We start from the raw sequence: 16993 nt of genomic DNA, 5'->3' as shown, positions 1-16993 counted from the left end.
GAATATACAAAATGGATTAATAGGATTGCTCATTTGAGTGAGTTTATTGCACAGTGATTATTGCACAGTGATTATTGCACAGTCGAATATAAGAAAAGACAAAACAAAAAATATATATTGCACCGTGTAGAAAAGCACCTACAGCTTAGTTGTTCCCCCCTCCTTTGTCCTCCTGTTTCCCCTCCCTCTCCCCTCCAGAGAGGAGTTAAACAGTCTGATGGCGTGTGGGACAAAGGAGTTTTTAAGTCTGTTAGTTCTTGTCTTGGGGAGAAGCAACCTGTCACTGAACAGACTCTTCTGGTTGTTTATGGCCGTGTGCAGAGGATGCCTGGCATTGTCCATAATGTCCATCAGTTTCTTTAATGTCCTTTTCTCTGCCACTGTCACCAGAGTGTCCAGCTTCATGCCGACCACAGAGCTAGCCCTCCTGATCAGTTTCTCCAGCCTGGATGAGTCCCTCTTTGCTGTGCTGCTCCCCCAGCACACCACAGCATAGAAAAGTACTCCAGCAACCACCGACTGGTAAAACATCCTCAGGAGCTTCCTGCAGATGTTAAAAGACCTCAGCCTCCTGAGGAAGTACAGTCGGCTTTGGGCTTTTTTATACAGGTGCTCTGTGTTGCATGACCAGTCCAGTTTATTGTCCACCCACAGCCCGAGGTACTTGTACTTGTTGACCACCTCCACCTCCTCCCCCTCTATCTGAACTGGCAGTGGACCTTCTCTGGACCTCCCGAAGTCCACAACCAGTTCCTTAGTCTTTGAGGTGTTGAGTTGCAGGTGGTTTGTGTGACTCCATGCGACAAAGTTCCTCACCAGACTTCTGTACTCCTCTTCCTGATCATCCCAGATACACCCCATGATGGCTGTGTCGTCTGCAAACTTCTGAATGTGGCATAATTCAGAGTTGTAGCAGAAGTCAGAGGTGTACAGGGTGAAGAGAAGAGGGGACAGCACAGTTCCCTGTGGTGCTCCTGTGCTGCTGACCACTGTGTCAGACGTGATGTCCTTCAGCCTGACGTACTGTGGTCTGTCGGTGAGGTAGTCGGAGATCCAAGCCACCAGGCAGGAGTCCACCTCCATCCTGTTCAGTTTCTCCTGAAGCAGACCGGGCATGAAACATGAAAGAGACTTTGCTGCATCTGATCAGTGCTGACTGAATATGAAGTTTAGTCACAGCCAGCGTTCCCTCTAAGCTGCGCGTGCGCAATTGCGCACTGCTGGCACGATCTCTGCGCACAAAAAAATCTAACCTGGATTGAAATTAAAGTAAATATGTTAACAATTCTGTTCTGCAGTGTGAGTCAGTGACTGGCTGCTCCTGTATGGGATCAGAACGATGCCACATTATCCCATAGTGCAGCCAATAATGCGATTCACATTCGTATATACGCAGCTAATCAACGTCGCTGACAGGCTGTGACAGCGTCCTTATGTGCCGACACCGGTGTTTTAGCAAAGCGGCTGATGTGGAGTGAAGCCACGTTAATGACAACGTGTACAATCATTGGAGACGTGAGCAGGACAGACGGAGCAACTGACGGACAAAGTGTGGACTTTATACCAGTTTTTAAATTGTGTTGATCGGCCACGTAAAACCAGAGTTATGATAAAATATCTGCAATGTTTGGTTTTTATATTTATTACAGGAAGAAACTGTAAAAACGTCGTTTTATAAGGAAAACGCTGGAAAGCCTGCGAGCAAAAAGAAAACCAAAACCCCGCCCTTTCCTATTGGTGAAAAAATGTACCATGTTGACCAATCAAAAAAATGATATGGCAACATGGCATTTAAATGTTTAGGGAGGGGGAAGTTTTAGGGGTGATGGGGGTTTTGAGATGTGAGAGATTTGCCACGTTTAGCACAAATCTTGTGTAGTTAGTGTGTAGTTAGTGTGTAGTTAGTTTGTAGTGTAGTCAACAGTGTTGTGTGTGTCAGAACAATGAGGCGACTGCTGAGTGTTACAGGTGTTACAGCAGTGACACATCTGCTGCTGTCAGGCCTGCAGGGATCAGGCTGTTGTTCTCCTTCATCTCATAGTTGACAGAAATTATTTTTGGAGTGACACAAATAATTTGTGTGGCATCAGATTTGATGCAGAACAGCTGATTGTTCTGTAAATAGTTTGAAATGTTTATTTAAAAAAATACCTTGGCTGCATTTTTAGGTAAACAGCTGCAAAACACTTAGTTTGCAAAACTCAGTAACTTTTTTGAAGAAGTAACTATGTAATTAATTGCCCAACATTGGTCATTATTTACTGTATTTTGCAGACAGTTACAGACTCTGTCCCAGACCACAGACTCATAATACAGTCAGAGCTTTATAAAAAAGAAAAAAGAAAGAAAGAAAGTTGTGTTTTCAAAATTGGTTTAAGTTATTTTTCCTTCCAACAGTGTTAACATGCTACACAGGTCATGAACAAGATTTCTTCTCATTGTAAGTGGGCTAAAGTAGTTAATTAAAAGTAGTCTAACATAAATGCTGTAATTAGATTATTTTAATAAACATGTAACTTGGATGCTGGCGTGACCACAGTGCACACGTCTGCTGTTGCTCACAGTGGTCCAGGGGACGCTCAGGGAGTTTGTGTGTTCAGACACATGAAACATTAGAGGGAACATTGGTTACAGCTGCTGCAGATAAAACTGTGTGTGTGTGTTAAGAGTTTTGGTTAGTAAGACTTAACAACTGGTTGTAGGTGATGCCGTCGTACTGGTTAATCTCTATTGTGGTGCATAACCTGTTCCAGACCAGGTTAGGTCTGCAGCATTAGTTACCATAGTGATGCATCCTGGTACAAAGTGAGCAGTCGAGGTTAACCGTTGGTTTACCTCGACGAGCCCAAACCCTGCTTCCTAGCAGTGGCGTCTATGACGAGCTTGCGCGACTGTTAAAACTCCCGCCTGACAGGATGGAGACACGTTTTTAAAGCTGCGGTTGATACAAACTCAAACATGTTGAGCAGTGTGAAGAATTCAGACACAAAATACGAACTTCTTCATTTTATCTTCCCTTCTGGCTGCATTTTAATCAGGCATGTGAGTGAGCAGTGTTACAACGGTTTCCATTTGTTGCACCTTTACAGGGAAGCAGCAGTTTAACTCCCTGAAATCTGTCTCTGTGCAGACACTCAGCTGTACTTATGTCACTGACCTCAAATTGCAAACTTCCCTGAATGTGCTTTCTTCTGATTGGCTGCCACACCCAACAGGTAGAACAGCAGCAAGAACTATACCATTACCTTTGAGTAATGCTGATCCTGGTGTTCTGTAGTGATGCTGCTTCTGGGTGGAAGGATGTGCAACTGCTGTTCACTGATGCATGAATACACAACTCTTACTGAGTTTAACAGAAAACTCCAGGTGGTTTCATTCTCTTACAGCTGAAGTACAGCTTATCTTATCTTAGATCAGAAGCTGCACACTGACCTCTGCGACCACTGAAAATATGAATCTTGTTTTCCTTTTAGTATAAAGACGATCTGTTCTGAAAGTGTTCACATGTACGAGTTGGAATGTGTGTCCTCGGTTTTTCCTTGCTGCAGTTCATAGATAAACTCTTCAGATCAAAGACATCCGAGTCATCCATTTCCTGACCCGTCTGGCTCTGGGTTCCTCTCCACCTCCTCCTGCTCTTCTAGTGGGTCGCTGAGGTGTTCCCGAGCCAGCTGAGACCCCAGTGTGTCCTGGTCCTGTCCTGGAGTCTCTTTGAAGTTGGACATGCACAAAACATCGGACCTAGCAGGCGAATAATGGTGCGATCTGCCCTAAAGGAGTTATAGATTTAAGACTGTATGTGAAGGATGGATGCATCCACCTACACGCGTTTTCTGGTCTCGGGATCCATTATTTCAACAGTGTAATTACTATTTTTAAGAAAATATATTTTCCAGTACCTGCTTAGACCCACAGCATATTACTTGTTATATATCAGCATTAAAAATGCTCTAAAACGGTGAAAACAGTTGAGAAGTTTAGTTATGATTAGCTGAGGTGAGGCCTTGCAGACCACGCCCCCTACCATCACGGCTTTACAGCATCCAGATGGGTGAGTTATTAAAAGAAGATCAACACCTGCATTGTTTTAATGAATGTATCCACGCAGACCAAAACAGTGTTTCTAACAGGCTGTAAACATATTCAGAGTCCAGTGAAATAATTAGAAAACTGGAATATAAATTGATTAAAATGTTGCACATTTGCAATTAACGAACTTTCAGGGTTTAGGGTTGGGTTTGGTGATGGCACATGTTAAATGAGCAGGTTGTCATAAACTAGAAGACGCTGCCTTTCACATGGAAGATTTTCCTGTGAGTTGAAACCAACTCCTGTAGTCCTAACTCGACCATCGATGGGCTGTTCATGATCTCCTGGCTCACAGCTGAGGTGATCCTGTCAGGCGTGCTCTGGTAAAATGGGTGCAGGGAAAGTAGTTTTTATGGTTCAGTTTAGTAATACTCGTGTTGGGTGATGGAACCATATGTATGCAACCTGCAGCACATTGTTTAAGCAGATAAGAACCTGCATGAGCGGCTGAGAGCGGGTCTGAACAGAGAGAGCTGGAAGAAATGGATGAATGTCTGCAGCTTCTGCCTGCAAACACACAAACCCGCACAGTGCAAACACTGCACTGCACAAGCAGCAGTCACGGGGGCTCAAGTCCATCAGATGGGCTGTAAGTAGGTAACGTTTATTTATAAAACAGCTTTATAGGTCAGCCGTGGCAAAAAGACGACTCAGATGTAAGAAGACCTGCAGACACGAGGTGGGAGGAGCCAAAAACACAGGCAGGAAGCCTGACTTTGCAGACGTGCACAGATTTAAAAACAAGAATTTAAATTTGAAATGAAAAGCACTGCAGATCTTTCATATGTAGGCCACCGCTGCCCAGGTCCTAATCTGTGGAGCTGAAGTTCACTGAGGAGAAAATGCTCATCAAAGATGATCACATAAGCAAAGAGGCCGTTTGCTCCGAGGTCAGCGTGTGGATCAATCAGTTTATGAGTAATACTGAAGAACACCATCATGTACACCACCTTTCTTTTTCAAATCTACGTCTGTTTCCTGCTCACACGGCTAAACACGGTTCTCCTGGCCACCACACGGCGCTTCCTCCATGTGGGGATCCTGACTGTTGGCTCACTTTCAGAGTAGACGGTTTCCTTCCCAGCAGGAGAGGATCTAATGTTTCTGGCTCTTTCACGTTTTCTAAAGACATTTCTACTTCCTATCAGACAGTGTTGTGGTTTACATATTATCTCTTCCTCACTTCCAGGAGGAGACACAGATGCCCTGGGATTGTGTCATGAAGGGCATCCGACATGAAAACCTGACAAAACAAACATGTGGCGCTACCTGCTGCGGTGGCCCGTCGTGGATAAGGGAGCGTCTGAAAGTCTCTTATGCTGGAACGTGACTAAAATGCATCAGGAGAGACGAGCACAGCAGTGAGGACTAATGCCCTTCACTGGTTTCCTTTTACTGGAAATTACAACCAAAAAGAGGTTGTGTGTGTGAGAGATCCCCCCCCTGAAACACACACACACACTTTTTGACCACTAGAACTGCTAAAAATAGCTCTGGGGTGCAATCGGTTTACATCATCGACCCAGAATGCATTTCACACAGAGTAACGTGTACCAAGCGTTTGGGACGTGTAAACGAATCAGAGTGTTTGTAACAGAGTGCTTTAGTGGGGGAGGACATTTGGAGCATGTTAAGGAATGTAATGGGAAATATGTATCTTTCTAATGTTACAGGCTTTGATTTCAGGTATATGTGTGGAGGGTTTGATTGTAATGTCACATTTCTAACCAGCACATCATGAACTGTGAGATTTGCTGCAGACGCCTGCTCCTCTGTAACACGCCTCAGAGCCTGGGCTGCACACCCACTGTAAAATGTAACGTTTCTCATATTTCCTACTGTTACTGAAATACAGAGAAGTTGAAATGTAGGAATGAACAGATGAGGATTGTAAAAGAAAAAGCTTTAACAACTTTGTTTTGCATGTAAATGATTATAAACCACAAATCACATTTTAGTTGGTGGCATGAGGGAGCACACATGACTGTAGCTGCACGGTGGGGATTTAAATACTATTTAATGAATCAAAACACCTGATCACGCCCCGTCCTCTGGAACGCTGCAGCTTCTACTTTAGTGCTGAGCATCTTTTGTTGTGCTGAAGTGGCAGCAGCAGCGGGCACGCCCTGCCTCAGTGCCTCATGTGAAGATGAATCACTCACTTGCCTGCATATCTGCACAGTGAGCCAGACTTCAAGTGGTTTGAAGTCTGGCTCACTGTGCAGATATGCACCCATAACCCATAACTGGTTCGATGGGTCCCATTTTTTCAGCCTTTGTGGTAAAGGCTGAAAAAATGGGACCCATCGAACCAGTTATGGGTTCTCTGACTCATCGGGAGGAAGTTTTTCCCTGTGTGTGTGTGTGTGTGTGTGTGTGTGTGTGTGTGTGTGTGTGTGTGTGTGTGTGTGTGTGTGTGTGTGTGTGTGTGGTGGAGGAAATGTGGCTCAATGAAGAGGGCCGAGTGTGTGAAGAGGCAGTGAATGATTGACCGGACTCAGCAGGTTTATTATCAGGGTGTTTTTGGGCTGCGGTTGACCTTTGGACTTGCATCCTCGCTCACAGACAGCAACAACAGCTGTCAAAAAGTGTGAAACTGTTTGTTTTCAGGGTAAACGCGGGTGACACTTGAATGTAACTGTTGCTGTTTCATCTTACAAACGTAAACCAAACGCAGATTAAACGGTTTTCACTCCAGCTGGAGCTCTGCTGTGTCAACAGTCAGGCACACGGCTCGTTAAGTCGACCTATTTTCCTGATCCATGTGCTTTTACAGCCCGTTCACCATATTTGGTAGGGCGCCGCGCATGACGTCACAGCTGCGTCACCTCCGCTGCCTTCTTTCTCGTCCGAGCTCTCAACATGGCGCCGGTAAGTCCTGGCAGCTCGTCCGGTTTTTGCTTAATTTGTTCTGAGTTTCTTCGCCTTTTTGTTTCTCTGGCACTTTGATCAAGTCCCATAAAAGCACCCATCGTTAATGACGGGTGGCTCTACCGAGAAAACTTTATTTACATCCAGAAAACTAACAAGTTAGCCGCGTTAGCATTAGCTCGTAGCACTTGGTCACACGTGTCTCATTCTGATTGCAGACCGGACTCCACAGGGAAAAACGCGTATTTGTTTCTTTAAACAGTTTTAATACCTGGAAGTCTACCGGGTTTGGGTTTGTGGCTAGTATCTGTGTATTTTAGGATACACAGGTGAATTCGGCATAACTTAAAGTCATGTTCCCTGGTCTATTGTCACTAAATAAGGAACATTGTCTATCATATTAACTATTTTGTTCTTGAGCTTTGGTGCTATTACTGGTGTTTGGGATCACTAATCATGGAACTAAAATAGACGCCAAATCTCATGAGTAAAATAATGATAACTTAAAAAAAACCTCCTGCCAATCCAAAGGAAAAATACTTGTCTTAATTGAAAGCACACATATTACATCCATTGTACATGACAGGCTTTAAATAAAATGTCAGTCCCATACCTGCAAAACTGGTTTCTACAAGACTGAATCTGGCAGAGATTGAATGTCCCTTTTTTTTTTCTTCCAGGACTTGAGTCCATATCCAGACAGACATAATATCAGATATTGAACGCAAGACATTCGTTTTGAGAAAATAAATGACAGTAGGGACTTGTTCAAAGCCTCACTGGAAACACAACAGAGCACGAGCCAATAAACAGAGCCTGATGCGTCTTTTAAAACGAGTGACCTCAAATTTTTTATTATTATTTTTTATGACTGTATTCAAACATCAACCAAAAGCATCAGGAAACTCCTCACACACTGAAACTAAACATTAGCACTGAAGGGTTTATGTTTGACCGAGCGGCTCCGACTCTGGCTTATTTTTAGCTTTAGGTCTCCTCGTCATCTTTTTTCTTTAACCATCCGGTACCCGGAGATTTATCTAATGTCATTTGAAGAAACAGACTTTGCATAACTCAAGAACCATGTGGCGACGTCACTTCACCACTGTTACCTTGGAAACCAGCTATAGCAATAAGCTTTGCTCACTATGTTAGTTTACGCGTGTTCTAGTAAAGTTAACATGTGAAACATGATCACAGATCAGAATGAAGAGGCCAGCTGGTAAGAAGTCCAAGAAGGGGGCTGCATGGAAGTTCACCCTGGACCTGACCCACCCTGTGGAGGATGGGATCCTGGACTCTGCAAGCTTTGTAAGTCTTCTTGCAGTCGTCACTACTTTAGCAGAAATCCAGTTCAAATCGTGTCCCCCAAAAGCGACAAATTAATTTATTAAAGGGTAAATTTGGTGGTTTTTGCAAGCAGCTGACCCAATCTGTGGACTAGGGCGCCCTTCCCTAGCTCCAGATTTACTAGGGTTCTCTTCCCTAGTGCATTACTATGCTCTATCCAATAGGAGACCTTCCTTAAAGAGAAGATCAAGGTGAACGGGAAGACGGGGAATCTGGGTGACATCGTCCAGGTCGGCCGCATGAAGAACAAGATCAACGTGACGTCTGAGAAGCAGTTCTCCAAAAGGTAAAACGAGAAGTGTCACAAGAACCAGAGAACCTTCCTGGAAACGGTTCTGATGGTCAATGTTCTTCCACAGGTATCTGAAGTACCTGACAAAGAAGTACCTGAAGAAGAACAACCTCCGCGACTGGCTGAGGGTGGTGGCCTCTGACAAGGAGACGTACGAGCTGCGATACTTCCAGATCAGCCAGGATGACGAGGAGTCCGAGGCAGACGAGTAAACAGCTGCAGCCACATCTGTGTGTGCGTCAGCGGGAGAATAAATGTGGGAAAGAAATCTCGTCTGTGTCGTGTTTTTGTCTGACAAAGTCAGTCCTGCAGCGTCCTGCTTAGCTGGTGTATGAAATCATGTTTATCAGTTTTATGGAGCGAGTAGATTTTATCAAACATTCCCAAAAAAATGTGAGAAATTTTAAAATTGGTGAGGAAGAAGCAGAAAACATGTCAGCATACATTATGTAATGTGTACTCTATTATCAGTTGTCAAAGGAGTAAAGAAGTGAAAATATGAATAAAATAACATTTTATTAGGATCAGAAAACAGAAGCAAATAAAATGAGAAGCCAAAGACATTTCCAGTATTTACACAGAACCAGTTTAGTCTGTTATTCCAGTTAACTGCTGTTAAAGTGACAAACTGGTTAACTGTAATAATCTTCCAGGTGTAGCTAGTTCTACTTCATGCATCAGCAGAGTAAACACACAGCAGGGCTGCACTGTTCATATACTCCTAGTTTCGGGGTTCTTAAAGCACAGCCTGCATGTAGGTACAGGAAGTGATGCACTGCTGTTTTCATTCATCCAGAGATGGGCTCAGTTTTCAGTTCCTGCTCTGCTGTCCTCACACCGTCGCAGGCTTGGCTTCCCTCACAATGATAAATACAGGTGACGTCAGATGTAGCAGGCACCTCTGTAAGGATTATAAACCATCATCCTCTGAATGAATATAAGATTGTCAAATTTGGAAAGCTGTATTAAAAACAAAGAAAGGGGAGACTCAGCTCAAAGGATACTGTGGATGGAGCTGCAGTGCAGGAGGAAAAGATGGAAACCACAGGAAGTTCATGGATGCAGTCGAGAGTGTTGGTGTGACAGCGATAGGTTGAGATCTGGGCAGATGACCCGCTCTGTGCACCCCTGGAGGGAGCAGCTGGAAAAACAAGACAGGCTGGTGTATAGGAGGTGGCCAAGCAACCACCAGGTGGTGCACTGGCATGTTTAGTTTATGAGCAGCATCAGTGTGATATAACGGGATACAGCTTAATGATATTGCTTGAGCGCAAAAAAGTGTCGCACAAATTCTCAAAATGATTTGAGGCCCAGAGTTCCCACAGAGACACAAACGCCTGCAAAACGAGACATAAAACTTGACACAAAAAGAACTGAAGATGCACCAAAAGATGTAAAATTGCTTTAAGAAATGATGCCCTATATTACCCAAAGTATTCACTCAGCCATGCAAGTCACTGAAATCAAGCATCAGCATGCAGATTGTTTCCACAAACATTTGTGGGTCGCTCTCAGGAGCTCAGGGAATTCCAGCGTGGTACCGTGATAGGATGCAACCTGTGCAACAAGTCCAGTCTTAAAGATTCCTCACTACTAAATATTCCACAGTCGTGTGTCAGTGGTGTTATCGTCAAGTGGAAATGATTGGGAACGACAGAAACTCAGCCGTGAACCAGTAGGCCATGTAAAAATCACAGAGCGGGGTCGGTGGACGCTCAGGCACGTGGTAAACAGAGGTCACCAACTTTCTACAGTGGACACTTGTTCTCTTAGAGGATGAATCACACTTCTCTGTCTGATCTCTGTCTCAATCTGATGGGTGAGTCTGCGTTTGGTGGGTGCCAGGAAGAATGGTACATGTCTGACTACACTGTGCTAAGTGTAAAGTTTGGTGCAGGGTGAGGTTATATTCATGAGATGGCCTCAACCTTTAGCCCAACCAAGACATTTTAGATCATTTCATGCTGCCAACTCTTCATACATGAATGTGCATCAGTGAACAAAGGAAGGTCCACAAAGACAAAGATAAGCGAGTTTAGTGTGGAAGAACTTGACAGGCCTGCACAGACTCCTGACCTTAACCTGACAGAACACCTTTGGGATGAATTAGAAGCCTCTGACCCAGGCCTACTCATCCAACACCTGCGCTTGGCCTCACAAATGCACTTCTGGAAGGAAGGTCAAAAATTGCCATAAACACACCCCTGAAAAGTCTTTCCAGAAGAGTTGAGGCTGTTATGGCTGCAAAGACTGGGTCAAAATCCAATTGCACCCTATAGATTAAGTCAGGATGTCCCTCAGGTTCACATGCATGTGATAGCAGAAACAAAAGCCAAGAGCGATGAAAGAGACAGAACAAGATTTTTAAAAACGGTAACATACATATTTAAGGTACCGTACTGCATGAAGATTCAAAAAGAACGACAGCCATAACAAATATAAGCTTTACCAAAAAGGAAAGTCTGAAACTCTTGAAACAACATTAACACGGGAGTCTATGAGGAGTGAAGCGTTTTGGAGGCTCAAGTGGACACTAGAGGAACTGCAGCAGAAGCAGAAAGGAGCTGCGAAGATCAGTAAAAATGCCTCCAGGATTATGAAAAAGTTACAATAGAGAGATGTTTAGACTCTTTTTCAATTCCGATATCTTCTCATAAAGAAGGAGTCTCAGTAAAACAAGGGCAAAAAAGTAAATTACACTGAAACAAAGCCTCACGGGAGCTGTAGTTGTCCTAATCAGGCACTATTGTTTTCTTTCACCTTGAGCAGCAGTGAATAAATTTGCACTCTGGCTTCAGGGGGACGTGCCAGCAGAGTCCATCCCCTCGGGTCAGCTCTGTGCTCCTGTAAGAAGCGCCTGGGATAACTGCTTTATTCCCGTAAGGATGTTTTATTTTGCTGCTGCTTTCTCTGGCAGCGTGTCTGGATTCACTCCCATCTGCTCATCTGTTGCATATAAAGCGTGAACCTCAGGAATCCACCTCATCTGCTCTGCAGTCAGCGGCTGGTGTCATCTCACATTTATACGATGGGTGTTTATTACAGAAACAGTTCTCTGGAAAAACAGTTTACAGTAAATTTGAATCTGCATAGAAACTAGTAATTGACACTGGCAATAACTCAAATATTTGCCTCAAAATAGTACGGGGAGCAGCAGAAAATGAAAACGCTGATAAATGTCGGTTCAGTGGTTGGCAGCTTGTCAGTAAATCCTGAAATTGAGACTTGAGCCTATGTTCTTGATAAATAAAGCATTAAAATTATGCATAAAATTTTGTTTGTTTTTAACTGAACGAGTCTCTTGATTGGGCTCAGTTTCGCTCCTGAAGGTGTGAACATCTCTGAGCTCAGCCGTGTTTCCCACAGACTGTCCTGTGCCGACAGTGGTGGAGTGTCCTGTTTCGGCTGCTTTATACCATCATGCAACTGTGTATGCAGGTAACGCTGTAATCGGACTCTGTGGATCAGGTGACGAGCAACAGCACATATATACAGCTGCACCAGAGGCGGAGCCAGACATTTGAAACACCTGGGGCTTAGCCCTAAAGGGTAGTATGCATGTGGGATTTTTTTTTTTTTTAGAATAGGTAGAATAGGTAGAAATGACTGAAAGATTAATTGGCTCTGTTTTGAGTTTTGTTCAAAAACGAATGACTTCATATAGGAAAAAAATATATCACATATACAGGACACCTTAAGCTAGGTTTTTAATTAAGCAGCAAGACAGAACAAAGTCAGGGCTGCATCAAGACACGAGGACTAAACCCCCAATTCAACCAGACCCAGAACTGATCCGGAATTAAAACAGGACTACAACAGTTCAAAATCAGGACTACTGAGGACTTAACCAAGACAGAACCAGAATCAGAACTAGATGATAGTAGCACTAAAAACCATCATAGACCTGCACTACACTTATTTTTTAATTCTACCAAAGTACAATATTTAGATTGAGAAAAGTTTATATAATTATTTATCCTTGTTGTGCAAACAAGCCTGCATAACTTAATAAATATAGAATTTGAAAAATAACAAACCTAAAAAGAAACACTAGGTACGAGATACATGAGGACCTGTGATACGGTGATACTTCTGGTAAACAACCATGTGACTAACATGTGAGTCTCACCTGCTCTTGTTTCACCTCTCTCTGTGTGTTCCTCTCTCCTTCTTTGTGCTGACAATCATCAAATATACAGATATTTACAAACTCTTCAGATAAAAACACTTTTTTAATTGTAACATCAAATCAGACTAAATGTTTATTTTTTTAGATTGATAAATATAAAAACATATTTGTTAACTTTCAGAGTAAAGAGAGAAACTATCTGTATTTCTTAATTGTAAATGGCACCAAATTGTATTCAAACTGAGCCACACTTATGGAGCTCCACAATTCTTTTCCTGGTGTTTTGTTGACATCTCTTGATGTTCCCATGTCACAGAAACAGGCTCTGTGTTTTGCCTTATATGCATCCACAGCTGTGCCACCAGTTTACTCACATGGACTCTACGAACCAATCAGAAGCTTCTTCAGCTCAGGATGGAATCGTCTGCAGTTTCTTATTAATTAACAATAAACTTAGTGTATATGTACTCCTAAATTTGATGAAAGTGATAAAAAATAGAAGCTCTGTCTCTCTTTATTCTGACATTTAACTAATTCAAAAGATATTTCAATATTTATTTATTTTATACTGAACAACATACAAAGCATAATATATAAAATAACATCTACCTGAGTTTTTTCTTTGAAAGAAGCTCCTTATGTCCATTCTTGTATATCAGTGCATTACTGAAACCGATTTATTTAGCCATGGAGGGTAACAACTGAAAATATGAAATAAACACATGTAAGCTAAGACTCTCTAAAGAAACAGCTTTGTTGTTGTTCGGCTTTTCATTTCGCCATTTGTTGATTCACTTGAAGAGCGAGTAACGTAATATTGGTCAAGTGATCAGTTTGATATCAATCTTTCGTGATTCACCGTCATATTTACATTATTTGTACAGTACGAATGATTTGCTTTGGTACCTGGTCGAACTTCAGTTCTCCTCTGTCTGCCTGGCTGCGTTTCTCCAACAGCGCACTCGCAGGCAGCAGCTGCCCCGCCCCCCGCTTAGTGTCTGAGCTCGGATCATACCAATATCAGGGGGGATTCACGCACAGTCGTAAATTCCCACAGTGTGCACTATGTGCTTCGAATATTGTGTGTAGTTTTTGTTTTATACAGTTGTCAGCCAGGCATCTAACTATGAAAAAATTACACTCCAAAAGACCCCGGGCTTCTGACAAAACAACCCGGGCTTAAGCCCATTAAGCCACACCCCCGCTCCGCCCCTGAGCTGCACAGACAGAGTGTAGACTGATGGCTTTATTTCAGAGGGCCAGCTGGGTGCTGCTCCTGGTGGGAGGGGGAATCCCTGACTGCTTCTTCGGTCCCTTTCCTCAGTGCCTGTGTGTCAGTCTGTACAGGGTTTCCAAACAGATTATTTCTTCAGCAGATGCAGCAGTTTGCAAAACCACCTCCGGGTTCTGATACATGTTCTCAAAGTTACATTTCAGTTTAAGAAGTCCTGGTAAGTTTTAAGCCTGGTGTTAGTGTACTGCAGCACCAAACAGACCACACAGACTCACACTGACTCACAGTGGGGATGTAGCTCAGTGGTAGAGCACATGCTTTGCATGTATGAGGTCCTGGGTTCGATCCCCAGCATCTCCAGGTTTTATACCATCGAGCTTCTGCACTTACTCAAAGACATCCACACAAAACAAATAAAACTGAGGTCAAAATGTCACGTGAAACAACTACAGGTTACAAAAGGTATACCCTGGTTTTAAAGCACAATACTGCAGAACGCACACACCAAAATGCATCATTTATGATGCATGTTATCATAGATAAGCTATAGTTGAAGCAAATAGTCAGGATGGCCGAGCGGTCTAAGGTGCTGAGTTTAGGCTGCCGTCTCCCCTGGAGGTGTGGGTTCAAATCCCACTTCCGACAGTTGCTTTTGTCCAAGTAAATGTTCAGAGGAGCATGTTACTAAACCTCCTGAATTCCTACATAATTTCCATCAATAAAGTATTCTGAAACTGAAATCTCACAGGCTGCTAGCGCTGCAGCAGCGTTGGGTCCGGGACTCTGTAACCAGCAGACTCCAAACACAGCACCCTCAGGCCCTTTTCCTGATCTTTAATCACATCTCCCTGTCCTCCAGTCTCCCCACCTTCACCCAGTATGTCACCTGCCACACCAGAGACAATAAAACATTGGACTTATTGTATGCTAACACCAAGGAGGCAGCTCATCACCTCTCCCTCCCCTGGGGGGCTCAGATCACAACCTGGTTCGTCTCCAGCCTGTGTATAAACCTCTGGTACACAGAGAACCAGTTGTTAAACGCACAGTGAGGAAATGGTCGGCAGAGACTGAAGAGGCCCTGAGGAACTGTTTCCGTTCCACTGTGTGGGAAACCTCTGCACCAGGCTGCAGGAGACTTGGGGTGGGTGAATGACCTCAATAAATATTTTAATAGGTTTGATCAACCACCCACCCCTCCCCCCAGGATCGTCCCCCCTGCTGCAATCTCCCTCATCTTCAGGCGCTGCCTGTCTTTCATATCAGGACTTCACAACCCAGCTCCCAGCCATCACACCCACCCCCGGCTTCTGTGGACTCCAACATACACCGCCCTCCCCCGAAACCCCCTCTCTCCATCTCAGGACTTCAAGTGAGGAATGAGCTTCGCAAGATCAAGGTGCAGAAGGCTGCAGGTCCAGATGGCGTCAGCTCCAGGCTCCTGAGATGCTGCGCAGATGAACTGTGTGGCATCTTAGGATGCCTGTGAGGTCACAGGGCTGTGTCGCTGGTCTGCTGTGCTAGCACCGTTCCTCTTCACCCTCTACACTGCAGACTTCTCCATCAACTCCCCACGCTGCCACCTACAGAAGTTCTCTGACGACTCTGCCATAGTCGGCTTCATCACAGGTGAGGACGACTCAGAGTACAGACAGTGGACTCTGGACTTTGTGGACTGGTGCCGGAAAAACCAAGGAGTTGGTGGTGGACTTCCAGAGACGCAGACAGCGTGAACATCCAGGGAGTGGACATTGAGATAGTGGACTCTTATAGGTACCTGGGTGTTCACCTGAATAAACTGGACTGGAGCCACAACACTGATGCTCTGTACAGGAAGGGTCAGCGCAGACGCTACCTGCTGAGGCAGCTGAGGTCATTTGGAGTCCAGGGAGCGCTTTTAAAGACCTTCTATGACTCTGTGGTGGCATCTGTCATTTTTTACAGTGTTGCATGTTGGAGCAGCAGTTTATCGGCAGATGAGAGGAAGAGGTTGGATAAACTCATCAGGAAGGCCAGCTCTGTTCTGGGATGCACCCTGGACCCAGTGCAGGTGGTGGAGACAGAAGGACTCTGGCCAAAATAACATCTCTGATGGACAGAGTCTCCCAGCCCATGCATGTAAATGTTGCTGAACTGCAGAGCTGCTTCAGTGACAGACTGCTGCATCCTCGATGCATGAAGGAGCGTTTCTGCAGGTCCTTCCTCCCTGCAGTGTCAGACTGTACAATCAACACTGCTCCCAACAAACAGATGTTTACATCAGCGCTGTAACTGCACTATTTTATCAACTGATTCGCACTACAACCTGGGTTTGCCTCTTATCTGTATTTAATTTTAGTAACGGTACAGTACTCTGTTTTTGGTAACTATTGTCCTTGATGTAAATATGTAAAAATTGTGTGTTTCTGTTCTGTGTCTTGTGTACTGTTTGTTTGTATATGTGTCTTTCTTGCTGCTGTTACACCCAAATTTCCCCTTGTGGGACAATTAAAGGATTATTCTATTCTATTCTATTCTATTCTATCGATTCTTCAGTGGTAGAGCGCGTGCTTCGCATGTATGAGGTCCTGGGTTCAATCCCCAGCATCTCCAGGTTTTATACCATCAGGAGTTGATCAAAGTTCAGAGATGATCATACTGAACAAACAACCATGAGGTCAAAAACTAAAAAAAACACATCTCCTTAAATTACCACAGAAACCCGCCAGGCCGAAAACCTTTGATGGTCTATAAAAATGTGGGGAAAGAATCTGCATAGCACTATAATCACAAGAAAAGTCTAACAGACTCAGACGGCAATAAATCAACACAAAATGTCCACAAGACCCAAGAAGAGCAGCCAGCAGCTCCAGGTTTTATGCTTCTGAAGTTGATCGACGTTTTGACCTGAGGTTAAAATGACATGTGACAAGGTTTATAGCACTAAACATGATAAGTCCTAAATCTTTCTGGCTTTCAGGAAACTATTAGGAAAAGTAAGACAAAAAATGTCCACAAGACTCAAGGACCATCACGTCTACGCTGTGCG

At 43.9% G+C, this 16993-nt stretch overlaps 1 protein-coding gene and 1 non-coding gene across 2 annotated transcripts; both read left to right on the top strand.

The window, feature by feature from the left end:
- The first annotated feature begins 6912 nt into the window (after positions 1-6912).
- rpl22l1 (ribosomal protein L22-like 1) lies at positions 6913-8870 on the top strand. The gene is made up of 4 exons (XM_085419326.1): positions 6913-6960; positions 8161-8271; positions 8475-8596; positions 8670-8870. The coding sequence occupies exons 1-4, from the start codon at positions 6952-6954 to the stop codon at positions 8812-8814; spliced, it is 387 nt and encodes a 128-aa protein (XP_085275452.1). The 5' UTR covers positions 6913-6951; the 3' UTR covers positions 8815-8870.
- Positions 8871-14253: 5383 nt separating this feature from the next.
- Positions 14254-14325, top strand: trnaa-ugc (transfer RNA alanine (anticodon UGC)). Its single transcript has one exon. It is a non-coding gene; the product is annotated as a tRNA-Ala (tRNA).
- Positions 14326-16993: the final 2668 nt, after the last annotated feature.

This window comes from Rhamphochromis longiceps, linkage group LG9, assembly GCF_057381845.1.
Source record: "Rhamphochromis longiceps isolate RC_006_pf linkage group LG9, R_longiceps_female_GT1.1, whole genome shotgun sequence".
NCBI lineage: Eukaryota > Metazoa > Chordata > Actinopteri > Cichliformes > Cichlidae > Rhamphochromis > Rhamphochromis longiceps.
The sequence above is the reverse complement of the archived record's forward strand: the minus strand, read 5'-3'. Positions and strand labels throughout refer to the sequence as shown.

Excerpts from the sequence above, each read along its gene's own strand:
- rpl22l1 (XM_085419326.1), top strand. Across the intron at positions 8,272-8,474 it reads TCCTGGACTCTGCAAGCTTT|GAGACCTTCCTTAAAGAGAA; the intron begins GTAAGTCTTCTT and ends TCTATCCAATAG. Across the intron at positions 8,597-8,669 it reads GAGAAGCAGTTCTCCAAAAG|GTATCTGAAGTACCTGACAA; the intron begins GTAAAACGAGAA and ends GTTCTTCCACAG.